A 14,380-nucleotide genomic window follows, 5' to 3' on the forward strand; every position below is an offset into this window, starting at 1 on the left:
GAAAGCATTCATCACATGCAGGAGGACACATATGGGTGAAGGGACACTATCTCATCACTGAATTACATCTACTTTAAAAACAAAGCATTCTAGGATGAGGAAATAGGTGAATTACAACTCCATTCCTTTGGAAATTAATATGGGCATAACTCACAGTTGGGCATGCTACACCATTCCAAACTGCTCTGGAATTCATGCTTTCCTCTTGCACACCTCTAGGGTGATGTAGTCTGGCTTTAATTTAGACACTGGGAAGTGTTTTTTGTTACTTTTAACACAAAAGCTAATTTAGTACAGTTAGTTTATGATGGTATTGTGTAAGTCCTTAACTTACTCTGGGATACTAACAGACATTTTTTTCCTTTACAGTCTGATGTATTCAGTTATGCCAACTTACACAAAGAAGATGTGGGTACCTCCACAGAATGTCCTAATGCCTCTTTTTATTTGGATTACAGGTTTTCCTCCAATATGGCCACTGCCACCACCATTACCACCACCACCACCACCAAATTATCCCCCACCTCCACCACCACCAAACTACCCTCCACCTCCACCACCACTAGTGGCCAGAAGCAGAAACAGTATTGCTTTGCCTCCTTCATCATCAAATGACAAGTCTCCTAGTATGAAAGCCAAAAACAGTGTCTCTTTGTCTCCTTTATCATCAAATGAAAAGTCTCCTAGAGGTGAGGCCAGAAACAGAAACAGCATTGCATTGTCTTCAGCCTCAAATGAGAAGTCTCCTAGAGGTGAGGCCAGAAATAGAAAGAGTGTTGCTTTGCCTCCTTCATCATCAAATGAGACGTCGCCTAGATGGGAGGCCAGAAACAGAAACAGTGTCGCTTTGTCTCCTTCATCATCAAATGAGAAGTCTCTAAGAGATGAGGCCAGAAACAGAAACAGTGTCGCTTTCTCTCCTTCATCATCAAATGAGAAGTCTCCTAGAGGTGAGGCTAGAAACAATGTCGCTTTGTCTCTTTCATCATCAAATGAGAAATCTCCTACAGTTGAGGCCAGAAACAGAAATGGTGTCACTTTACCTCCTTCATCATCAAATGAGAAGTCTTCTGGAGGTGAGGCCAGAAACAGTGTCTTTTTGTCTCCTTCATCATCAGATGAGAAATCTCCTAGAGGTGAGGCCAGAAACAGAAATAGTGTCACTTTGTCTCTTTCATCATCAAATGAGAAATCTCCTACAGGTGAGGCCAGAAACAGAAATGGTGTCACTTTACCTCCTTCATCATCAAATGAGAAGTCTTCTGGAGGTGAGGCCAGAAACAGTGTCTTTTTGTCTCCTTCATCATCAAATGAGAAATCTCCTAGAGGTGAGGCCAGAAACAGAAATAGTGTCGCTTTGTCTCTTTCATCATCAAATGACAAGTCTCCTAGAGCGGAGGCCAGAAACAGAAACAATATCAATTTGTCTCCTCTATCATCAAACAGTGAGTCTTTCAATACAAGTTTTATTTTACCGCTTATCTTCATCCTAGTTTGTAATAAGATGTAAGCTTAAAGGCAGTTTTGCAAGGTCCCACGTATTTACCTAGTTAAAGAAGAGAACTAACATGTACAACTATGTCAGTTTCTGTGACTTATCAGCACATTTTTCCCTGAATGAGGTACACTTGTTTTCAGGGTGAATGTTTTGTTCAGTTCAGGCATATGAAGAGTTGGAGGCTACCAGCTTTAGACAACACATTCTAGTTCATGCGTTTTAAAGGCACACATCTTCATTTCTTTTTTGCTGGTGTTGCAGGATACATAAAACTGAGATATTTTCTTTCAGTTATAGTTAACCTCAATACATGTTTATCCACTATTCATTAAGAGGTCATCTGCTCTGATCAACACATTCAAGAGCAGGTCTATTCAGAGAGCCATAGACACCAGGCCACGGAAAAAAGGCAACAGCTTATAGCTGAATGTTTTTTTAATAATATTGTACAATATTAATCAAGATTTCTATGTTTTCCTATTTCTTGTATTTTTGTCCCAAATTCTATGTCAGAAATTTGCAAAAACCTTTCTTTCTTTATTCGCCTCTGCTGGTGTTCTTAACTCTCTGCCTCAAGTGGATGTTACTACTTTTTTATTTCTTCTTATGTCTTTCAGTATAGTACAACATAACTGTCATTGTGTTACTGATGAATGCAACTAATACTCTGTTCAATGAGAAGTGCAGCTAATTTAAAAATATGACAGCTTGGGAGGGGTTTAAAAAGGTTCTATACAGCATAGCAGAGAGTCTCTGCTATACTATTTTGCTCCCTGAGCCATAAATTCATCCTTATTCCCAAATGTGACATCATCCAGGGGGCATGATACTCCCAGATTAGGACCTCACAATCCCAAGTTACTGAATTGCTGAGATTCTGAGATATTTTGAAGTAACGATCCTCATTACTCATCCCTAACATAGCGTGATACAACACAAGGACACAAGGGACCCAAGAAGTCCAGCTGATGTTGCTAGATGCTACAGGTCCAACTCTATGGCAGCTCTGGTATTGTAGATGGCTATGTGGCCTGCCGTCTGTCAAGCACAGCAGCTCTACCTGTATGTGGAACATGATACAGCAGTCAATCTGATTCCTAAGTACTACTTACGAATGTCATACACTATTTCCAATAATAAACTAAAAATATCAGCAAAAGCAGAAAAACTTAGAAGGTAGGCAGATAAATATAATGTAAAAGTGCAAAACAGGCAATTCATTAATTACTACAATTTTTTATATACTGCAAAAGGAATAGAAAAAATAGAAATAGGTACATTTTGGAAAAGTGTTTTGTGGGGACCGTGTTGAACATAACAATGATGCTGACTGGATAGAAGAATTAAAGGAAACTATAAGGAACTCTAATGTAGAGGAGAGGGCATGAAATGGAATTAATTAACAGCCAGAGAAACTGAGACAATACTAAGAAAAGCTCCTAACTAAAAAAAAAAAAAAAAAAAAAAACACAGGCCCAGATGCAGTACCTATCTTCTGGCTTAAGGTATTAACATTTTTACACAAAGATTTCACCTTAAGTAAGAATTTATTTTGTGTGCACATCTCAGACAGGCATGGACATGGTTAACAACAGGAAAAATTATACTGTTTAAGAGTGAACCTGAAAGCCATCCTAAGAACTATAGACCAATAACTTGCCATCCAACAATATAGAAACGTTATATTATAAATTATGCAAACAGAGTTTATAGTAATTTAGAAAACAATTAGTTAAGGTAAAGGAATAAAAATGTAATAAAAAAGTCATATGGAATGAAGCATCATTCACTGATAAATAAAACTCATAAGACTGAGTTATAAAAAGGGAAAGAATTTAATTATGACATGGATAGATTGCAAAAAATGCATTTGATATCATCCCATATGCATACTGAATGCTTACAGATGTGTACGGTACACCCTACACTAATTAGTTACAATGCAGTGACCATGAAACACTGACTAACCACTTCCAGCTGAGCCATTTCAAAGGTTAAGTTATTATCCAAAGGTTACAAATTCAAAGGGGGATATTCCAGGGTGAGTCTTTGTTACCACGAGTGGTTTGTCTTGCCTTTAGCTCATTAGGCTGTTTACTTAATATATTAGGTTATGGTTACAGTTTAACTCCTAGAAACCAACCTAGTTTAAAGACATTTCAGGACAGATTCCATTCAGTGGATTGTGCAGAGTTCTGCGTAAGATTTGTGTTGCAATCCAGGTCATATGCAAATATGTCATAGTCTACAGAGAATACCTCAGCTCAGTGCAAACACAACAAATAGCTTGCAACATCAGTGCAGCCACAATCAGTTATGGTGGCATCATATTCAATGAAAACTCATGCACAAAATATTATATATGTATTACCAATGCACTTCTATGGAAGGTATACATGCTCAAAGTAATGTGTCAGTAATATGTGGAAATTACCAGTTGAAGACAAAAGTGCATCAACAATAATCCTGAAAAGTGAAAAATATCTGTAAACAATTGCGGATATTGTCATAATACGTAGACAGACATATATAAACAGTCATCATTATTTGCAGAATCCATCATAAGCAGCAAAAGTTCCATTAAAAATTTAATAAAGGTGAAGGGCAATCACAGCCACATCTCCGTGGCTAACAGTACCTAACAATGGGTTTGGAGCTTGTGTTGGGAACACAAATAACGCACACACCTGAGGATATAGGGTAATAGAAAAGCAGATGTGGGATGAGGGTGAAGAAGAAGGATGGTGGAACTGAAGGTCAGAGGGAGAGGCAGACAGGCATGGGCATTTTCTTTTGGGCAGAAATAGGCCACATTTTTTTTTTGAGAATAAAAACCATATAACAAATTTCACAATACATGACGGATAAAGGTCAGTAACACACATAAAGGGTAGGTAAGGTACACAGAAAGGACACATATTTATTTAACATTTGTTGACCAGGAAAGTCCAACTAGGACAGAGTCTATTTTCAGAGGAGGCCTGAGGAGAAGCACTCCAGATGGATGTCTTTGGAATGTGGGAGGAAACCAGAGTACCTGGAAGAAACCCACATGAATGCAGGGAGGACATGCAGACTCCACACAGAAGGCACCCCAGCTGAGAATTAAGCCAGATGACCTGTTGCTGTAAGGCAACAGCATTAACCATCGCACCACTGCACCACCCGATACAATACAACATGGACAATACAACTTAGGTGAAAGAAAAATTGCAGACAGGGTTGGGATGCATACCAGCTGTGGTGTATCTCAAAAATACATATGTACCAATGCGCAAAACAGTGCTGTGATGTTGAAAACTGTATTACAGTCATGCCAAAAAGGGTATGACTGACAGTAGGTATGGGTCAGAGAACACAAAACGGAGAGTACTATCACTGCAGTACAAAATTGATATTGAACGCCATCATCTGCTAGGCTGTCAGCAGTGCAAGTGTAAGACAAGTAACATTAAGGATGTTCAAATCCAGGCAAGGAAATGCAGGAGAAGACAAGCAGAGGACAGACTAGAACCTGTAACCTTGTATGTGATAGGCAAAGAGCTGAGCACAGTGATAAACACCAGTACTGCAGCAAAAGAGCAATGGGGCTGTGTAATAAACCATATGCACAGCACAAACACAGAAGAAATGGCATCCATATGTCAAACAAAGCATTCCATACCACAGGCAAAACACGTGTGCTCAAGTATGCAGCATAGATGTGTGATATACAATGACATCACATAACCTAAACAGGGAGTCCAATTAGAGAGATGATAAATCAGCAAGCAAAGGAGAATAGCATTGTTGGAATTTAACTCATCCTCAAGTCTTGGTGAGTAACATCATGAGGTGGATCCTGTTTTTCACAAAATCTCACTAAGACGACACTGATATATAGACTGTATTTTATATAGCATATATCATGGACAGAAGTAGGATAAAAAAAGAAATAAGATAGCTGGGTGTACAAAACCCAGGATAAAAAGTGCACAATCCTGGGAGGTGCACCAGTTCCAGGACTGGGACAAAAATGACAGTGTAGAATCTTCAAGACATGGAAACATTCCTTCAATGGGGCTAGGCCAGGCTCAGGGGGAGGATAGCCCCCCTGTTGTAGAAGGAAGTAGCCGTCCACAAAAATCACAAAAACTGATAAGCCAAAAAATAGCTATTAAGACAATATAGTTTACTATTGAGGATAAGAAAAAAATATATATGTATTGTTGTTATTATGCAAGAAGCCCAGAAATTCCAGACAGAAGATATACAAAAAGATTAAGAGAGAGATTAGAGAAAAGAAAAAATATTTGCACAAGAAAAAATGTCAGAAGCTTCAAATAAAAATTTGTGTTCATTAATACAACAGATTTGTGAAAAACGTTACATAGACCAAGAAACTGTGGGTCGTTTGGAAAAAGAAGCGAATTAGGTAGTACAAAAATAAAAAGGACAAAATCTAGAGATTTTTGAAAGGTATAAAAAAGAAATATGGACATGGTAAAGAAGAGAGATCTGATATGGTACAATATTTATGCAAAGGAGAAAGCCAAATTAATTATTACAAAATAAGCAATCCGAAAGATATTAAAAAAAAAATACAGGCAAAGGCATCCAGATATGGACATTTTCACAATACAAAAAATAAGATCACACAGAACACAAAATTAATAAAGTAGAAATTAAAAAAATAGAAGTTGAAGTTATGGAATACCTGCAAAGTGAAGGATTTAGTGTAGAAATTCTAACAGAGGTTATATCACAGCATGATGGAGCAATGAGTCCTCCAAGTAAGGAGGAACAGGAGGAGCAGGAGACATCTGAAGAAGAAATATGGACATGAGAAAGAAAAAGAGATTTAGTACGGTGCAACATTTATGCAAAGGAGAAAGCAAAACTAATCAATGCAAAAAGAGCAGCAGCAAAGATATTTGAAGAGAAATACCGGCAAAGGAATCCGGATATGGAAACATTTTACAATACAAAAAATTAGGAAATGAATAGGAAAAGTAGAAAAGTGGATTAGTAATGGAGAAGTTAAATAAATGGAAACCAAGGTTATGGATTACATGCAAAATGAATGATTTAGTGTAGAAAGTCTAACTCTGATAACACCACAGCAGGATAGCGCAATGGATCCCCAAATTTTGGAGAAACTAGTGGAATTTAATGCATCTGATCAGTTGCCATATGAAGATACTTTGGAGCCTTCCACAGAAAACCAGTACAAAAGTTTAGCTGGAATTGCACGCAACTGAAGGAAGAGGAAACTATGGCAACTCTGATGCAGTCAATGTTGTGGTGTGATAGACCAGTGAGTTCCCATATGAAGGAGCAACTGATGACATAGGATGAAACTGAAGAGAATGTGGCACAGGAAGATGCTCTGGAACTTTCTGTGGAATGCCCACAGGAAATGGATAACAAAGAATGCGCCCTCAGCTTAGAAGAACATGATCTAAGAGAAGAGTTGTTTGATTTAATAAAGATGGGCAAACATATTAAGATCAATGAAAGAAATAGACTAAAGAAAGTAAAAAAAAAAAAAAAAAAAAGAAGTTTTATAAAACAAGTGAGCACAGTAATTAAAACTATTCATAGAAATTCATGTGCTATAACAGAAGGAAATAGGATATATTACTGTGCAGCTAAATTAATAACGGATAAAGTCTTACCACAAAAACACTGGGCAGTAACAAAAAGGATGGATAGAATTCAAATGATATGGAAGTTTCAAATAGAGAAAATTATAATGCAGTTAAAACAAGAAGTGTCACTGTTAGAAGAGTATAGAAGAGGAAACAGATCAACAAAAATACTCAGAATGATAGATGTGATAAAAGCAATGCAAGGTATCAGAACAGATCAGGATCTATCATGCACTATCGCAAATAATAAACTAAAAAACATCAGTACAAGCAGAAAAACTTCACAATCTCTGATCCACAGCAAATGCCACTTATATATAATACTTAACTACTTCTGTGGTATTACGTTCCTAGCTTTTCTTGGCCTTCATTGTGTAATTAACGTTTTCAGTTAACAAAATTCCTTTTCCATTCAATGACTGAGATGAAATTAAGTCAAGCTAATTAGTGGGATGACGTGAGAAATAGGATTTCTTTTTTAGCTACATTCTTACTTAGCTGCACGTACTGTGAGTACAGTTGGTGTGTGACTGCACCGACCAGCCTGGCTCGTGTTGTGCTTTTAAATTTGGTGGCTTTTGAGCTGCCCACATGTACTGTAATTTCAAAGAACCACTGCCAAGTGTTATTTCACTCATCTGATGATTTTACTGGGCAGTGAAAGTTCTAACTGGAAAGGCCCTCCAGTTGACTCTTAAACTTGTGTTAACCTTTGTTTCATATAATCCCATTCACTTAGTGTGCACTGCAATATTCAAACTATTAATTCATTTCTCCATCTTACTTTTAAAATATGTTATATATCTGGGTCTGCCCTACCAATCACTGGAGAACCTAGGGATTCTTTAAGAATCAGCTTGGTAATAGTGCTTTTGTTTTACTTCTGATGAGAGACAGGGGAGAAAAACATTATTTCCTAACCTTTTCAAAGATTACCAATCACAGGAAAGACTGAAATTGCTTCTTAGGAGCCAGCAGAAGGACATGGATCACTGTTGGTCTCTGCTAACTTCTGGTGAGAGAAGGAGCAGAAGGGCACGGCTCGTTGTTGGATTCTGGGGAGTGTGCATGCAACTTCAATAAGTGGTCTGATTGTAGATTTGGGGGAGAACCTTCTCGGGGTATTTGTACACACTTTGCATCCATCTGCTATAGGTTCCATCCAGCATATCTACCAAGCAAAAACTATAGCAAGTATAATAAATATAGCAACATCGAGGTTAACACTACCTCTCAGCAGTTTGGGCTTTAATACTATTATTTTTTGCTTCTGGTGAGAAGAAAAGCTAAGGATAATTGATTCTGAGATGTATACATCTGTGCTTAGACCAGCACTATCTCCACTATCACACAGATGGCACATCTAGTTAATTTACTGCAAACCTCATAGGTGCAACTCCCCCTTCAGTTCACATTTGTGAGCAACTGGAGCCTTGAAAATATCCAATAATGTTTTCTGCAAAAAATCCATATAGTCCTCAAGTGGACTTTTCAAAACTGACCTTGGATCATTATTTGTTGTGTTTTCAAGCCATTAACCCATATGAGCTATGAGATATCACACCTCTTACAGTTTACTTACATCCATACATTACCAGAGCACTTTATAGGATCATAGAAGGTTACTAGGCTATTGACCCTGAGGCCCTTATAAGCCTAGCCAAGAGTTTAGCCCATGTTTAGACAAGTCACCACCCAGAACCCCTTTCAGCAGGGACACGGGTGGAATCCCAGGGGTGTATTTTCCATTTCCCATCCAGTTATCCAGATTGCTCTTAAAAAGGGATAATGAGGTGCTCTGCTTGACGTAGAGAGGGAGTCTATTCCACAGATGGGGGAGTCTCTGGGACACACACAGATCTGTCTTGTCAACAAGTCCTATTGCTATCACAGACCAGGTTGAGGTCACACGTATAGGTTGCTCGAGTGGTGCTCGACTTGCAGATATGCAGCAGTCCCATCAAGGTGGGGCCTGAGATTGCTTTGTATGCCAGACAGAGTTCACCTCTGATGAGTCTGTATGAAACTGAGTAGAGGGACAGGGCTTTTAGCCTATCTGTGTAGGGTAGGTGTTTGAGGCCCTGGATTCTCCTGGTGAGGAACCTCTGTGGTCTCTCCAGCAGCTGCATGTGCTTTGCGAGGTACACGCCGAAGGGGGCATTGTACTCAATAATTGGCCTTATAAGGGAAGAATACAGGGATCTTATGACCTCTTTGTCCTTGGATGAGATACCCTTACTTATGAGGTGGGCCATGTAGAAAGCTTTCCATACAATGGAAGCAACATGGTGGTCAAAAGTCAGGTTGCTATCAACCTGGGTGCCCAAATCCCTCACTACTGATTATGTAGTTAAGACGTTGTTATTAATGTGATAATATGTGGAGATGTCACTCTCCCCAAAGGGGATGATGATACATTAAAATATATTATGTGTGGAGAGACACATTTTTTGGCATTAAGCTTGAGGCCATGTTTCTGGCACCAGTCATTTGTATGGGTGAGACTCTCTTGGAGGATGTCCACATCACTTGGGGAAATTGCTGACTGTTCCAGCTTGCAGTCATCTGCATACTTGGTCAGCCATAACCCACTGGTTTTGGCCTGCACTTCAGAGAAGCATATCCCAAATAACAGAGGCCCCAAGACCAATCCCTGGGGTACACCACTCATTATGGGTCTACTGCTGGAGGTGGCTTCCCCTATTTTGATTAGGTGGGTTCTATCAGTGAGCCAGTTTGCTACCCATCTGGTAACATATGGCTTGATGCCTAGTTGAGAGTGTTTATCTAATATGCCCGAGTGAGGAATAGTGTTGAGGGCTTTGGCCAGGTCAAGGTAGGTGGTGTGCACCATCTTCCCCTTGTCCGTGGCTTTGGTGAATATCTCAAAGAGGTTGAACAGAGTTAACAGACATGACCTCCCCTTGACGAAGCCAAACTGTGTGGAGTCGAGTGTTTGGAGGTTGCTAATGTCCCTGTTAATGAGGTCCATGATAATCTGTTCCATGGCCTTGCAGATCAGGGTAGTTAGGCTGATGGGTCTATAATTTCCTGGATTGGTGGACGCTCCACCTTTGTGTAAAGGGATGACAGTGGCTGTCCTCCACTCGGCTGGGATAAAGCCAGTACTCAGGCTTTGGTTGAATAGGGTGCCTAATGATGCTGCAAGTTCATGCCTGAGTTCATGTAGGATGCAGCCTGGGATGTTATCGGGTCCCATGGAGGCTGTATTTTATGTCTTTGAGAGGGCAGTTATGACTTTTTCCCCTAGACATAAGGGGTGGGGGCAGGTACTGGGGATGTTCTGATTTACTGATGGTGGGGACAGAGGGGAGAAGTTGTCGCTGAATCTGTTAGCCGGTCGATTGGCTGGGTAGATTGGCTGTATCTACAGCATTTGTGTATGTGGTGTCATTGACCACCAGTTTTGAAAAGATCTGGGTGCTTCCTTTGAGATTGTGGACATATATGAAAAAGGCCTTATGATTGTCTTTAGTAGATGTGGCCAATTTGGACTCAAAATTGGCTTTAGAGGATTTCAGTAGCACTCTTATTTGCTTGTTCAGGCTAAGGAGAGATTGCTTCCAATAGGGCACCTGCTCCTTCTTGGTCCAGGACAGCAATTTTTTCCTTTTGTTATATAATTTATTTATTGGAGATGTCCACCAGATAGGTTTACTCTTCTTTGAGGAGGAGGATTTTGTCCTTTCAGGTATTCCTGATTCCATACATCTATATAAATGCTCGTATAGTACTTTGGTGTAGATTTGGATATTGGTGCCAGTTCCTACAGTGGGGTGGGGGGCTAAGAAGATGTTTATACCATCCTTCAGGAGGTTGTAATCAGCTTTGGAGAAGTGTTTCTGTTTGACCCTATCTATAGGGGGGCCAGGGGAGATGGTAACTTTGAAAGTGACCGCTTTATGGTCAGATCTTACCAGGGAGGATGATACTGTAGGGGTGCTGCAGTTGTTACTCATGTTGGTTAATACCAAGTCCAAGATATTATCACCTCTTGTGGGGGTATCAACTAGCTGTTTCAAGGCATTTGCTTTGATAAAATCAAGGAATCTCTGGGCATTTGTGTTCTGGCATGAGCAGTTTTTCCAGTCTATGGTTGGGTAATTAAAGTCACCCTGGATCAGGGTAAAGGGTTAAATCTTGATAGATTTGAAGAGGTCCAGATAGGTGGAGTGAGCATCTTGAGTCAAATTTGGGGGCCTGTAGATAGCTATAATTTGAATAGGGGTCTTGTCAATGGTTAACTGCACCTGGGGTGTCAAGTTAAAAAACACATGCCAAACAAGTGGGTTCACAGTCTACATATCAATACCACAATATATTATAATGTACACAACCTGAAATTGTATTTTTCTCTAAAATTTCACAGATAGGATTTCATATCTTGGAAACTGTGCAACTAATCTGTGGGGAAGAAGTCATAAAAGTTACAGAAAAACTTTTTGGAATTCAAAGACAACTCTACCACAGTCTTTTCCCATCTAAATATGCAGCACCATGATGTTCTGTCTCCACGTCAGTGTTGTATGCTAATGAGGCAGTCTGGGGTTGGCATATGCTAATTAGCCATGTACTCTGCCACGGAACTGCCTGCATAAAACAGCATGGATGAACACAGCCGAAAGACCATGTTCGTCCATCACAGAAGAGTTAAGTGTTTGCTAGTTTTAGTGTCAAGGCAATGCTAGGGGGTGTATGCATGACTGTATGCCAGGGGCTGCATGTGTAAATCTGTTTCTGCCTGGGAGGTAGCAGTAGGAGAGAGAGTCAAAGGGTAAGTTAGTTGGGCTGGAGTGTGTTGTTTGTGTGTGTGTGTGGGGGGGGGGTGTGGGTGGGTGGGTGTTTGGATGGGTGGGTGGGTTGCTGTGACTGTTACCTCTAGACTAATGAACAAAGCTTGCAATACTGGATCTGGGGAAACACTACTTACCCGGGTTAAATCTTTAACAATATTTCTTTATGGAAAGTAGGATTAGAGGTAACACTAGAACCAGGGATTATTCTGCATAACTTGGCTGAAAGGCAGTTAAACACAATGTGGGTCTCAGGGATACCAGCCACAAAGTAGAACTCTTTTACATCCCATGCCTTAACCGCACATAAATATAACAGGGATGGGAGTAATCACAAGCCACTAGGGATAACTCAGAAGACGTGGGGTTGAGGGGAACACTAGACACCAGGGATACTTTATATGGCTGCCTTAAAGTCACATATTTAAAAAAATATAAAATGTGGTACAGGGAACCATTAGACACCAGTCATGAGTAGCATGCTTTAAAAGGCACTCAGCATTCCAACTATGTACCCTCCCATCAAGAATATTTTTTCCTCTGCACCCTGGATACTAGGGATATCATGTTAAAAATAAATAAGTGAGAAAAAAAATAACATCAAGCACATAGGAAGAAAATAGAGCTGAACCCTGCTCCCCTAACCTCTGCATTACTCCAGTGTGATAATTAATTCAGTAGTACAGCAGGGTTTTTTAACGCATATTGAGGATCCTGGGCATTATACAATACCTGCAACAGTTAGGGACCTATGAGAGGAATAGGGAATGGTATGCATAGCTCTCAACATTGCAGTACAAGATATCAGAACAAAGGCTAAATCAATGGGACAAAATCATAGAGAGATTTGAAGTCTGCCTCCTAAAACATAGGAAGTTGCTAGGAAAACAGCTTTTGAACCAGCATGCATTTACTGAATTTACTTGAGTGCGTGACATTAGGGACTGATTGTAATTATTTGTGAATTGCCAGGGCAGGGGAAAAAGGAGACATGCTGGATGTTCTAACAACAGGGACAGATATGGGGTATGTGGTGCATCTGTGTGAGTCTGTGCATTTGACTGTGTGTTGGTATGTGGGAGAGTGACTGAGAGGGGTACCAGTGCTATCTCAATGCTGATGTTCTAACAACAGGGGCAGATATGGGGTATGTTGTGCATCTGTGTGAGTCTGTGCATTTGACTGTGTGTTGGTATGTGGGAGAGTGACTGAGAGGGGTACCAGTGCTATCTCAATGCTGATGTTCTAACAACAGGGGCAGATATGGGGTATGTTGTGCATCTGTGTGAGTCTGTGCATTTGACTGTGTGTTGGTATGTGGGAGAATGACTGAGAGGGGTACCAGTGCTATCTCAATGCTGATGTTCTAACAACAGGGGCAGATATGGGGTATGTGGTGCATCTGTGTGAGTCTGTGCATTTGACTGTGTGTTGGTATGTGGGAGAGTGACTGAGACTGGTACCTGTGGTATCTCAATGCTGCTGCCACTGTTAAGTTCCACAGGAAAGTGTGGGTCCATAATCATGGTAGTTAATGATTTAGAGTCATTCAAATTAGCTGATACTGAGGTCTTTCTTCATTGTGGCTAACATGTCTCTGAATCACATATCTTCTCATCATGGAAACAGGGCCATTTTACTGCAGCCCTTAATGACAGAGGTAGGGATCTGTATGAATCTACAGGCTAGTGTCAGAGTATGCTTATTAGTCAAACGTGACTTTCATATGAGAGGAATGAGTTTCTTTCTGAGTGAGTGTTTATTGAGATTTAAACAAAGTGTGAAACTTTTTGTTTATTTGTATAATTAACAATGCAAATAAAGCTCAATATTTCTAATAATCAACAACTTACTGCGCAAATATCAATAATAATGCTTCTTCAGCATCATCTAAGAATCCACTTAATGCCATGTGATAGTTTGTAAGTCACTTGCTTATGGAAGTATTTATATATGTATGGATATATTGCATATCTTGATAATTACTACCAAACAGCTAGCTATACCTTTACTGTTGATTTAATTTCTCCAAGGGTTTTGGGCTTCTAATACCATGACGGGAATAAACCCCATTTTTAAGTCGGGGTATGATTAGAGTTCATGAAATTAGTATTGTTTCACTATTTAACAATACCCAGGATTGCTCATTTCAGCATCCACAATGTGCCCAGAACTGCCTCCTTTTGTATTCCATAAAGGGTTACTTGTATTGGCAGCATATTTAAGTAAGACTGTAAGTCTGCTTTTATTAGTCCTGTTGTTCCAGCTACTATTGGCACAGTGTGGATATTGTTCTTCCATATTGCCATCATTTCTGCTTGCACATCCTGGCATTTTGTGACTTTGTGTCTCTCTGCACATAATATATTTTAATCTCTGGATGTAGCAGTTTCAATGATCAATGGTACTTTTATCATTTTTTTCCTTGGATTACTATA

General features: G+C 39.7%; 1 protein-coding gene across 1 annotated transcript in view; it reads left to right on the forward strand.

Moving 5' to 3' along the window:
- The first annotated feature begins 385 nt into the window (after positions 1 to 385).
- LOC122795977 (formin-like protein 20) overlaps positions 386 to 14,380 on the forward strand; it is a 76,851-nt gene continuing 62,856 nt past the window's right edge. The window contains exon 1 of the mRNA XM_044064459.1: positions 386 to 1,445. Within this exon, the coding sequence (XP_043920394.1) occupies positions 386 to 1,445 (1,060 nt within the window). The remainder of the gene's footprint in view (positions 1,446 to 14,380) is intronic.

Source organism: Protopterus annectens, chromosome 2.part2 (genome assembly GCF_019279795.1).
Source record: "Protopterus annectens isolate FY-2018-M chromosome 2.part2, PAN1.0, whole genome shotgun sequence".
NCBI lineage: Eukaryota > Metazoa > Chordata > Ceratodontiformes > Protopteridae > Protopterus > Protopterus annectens.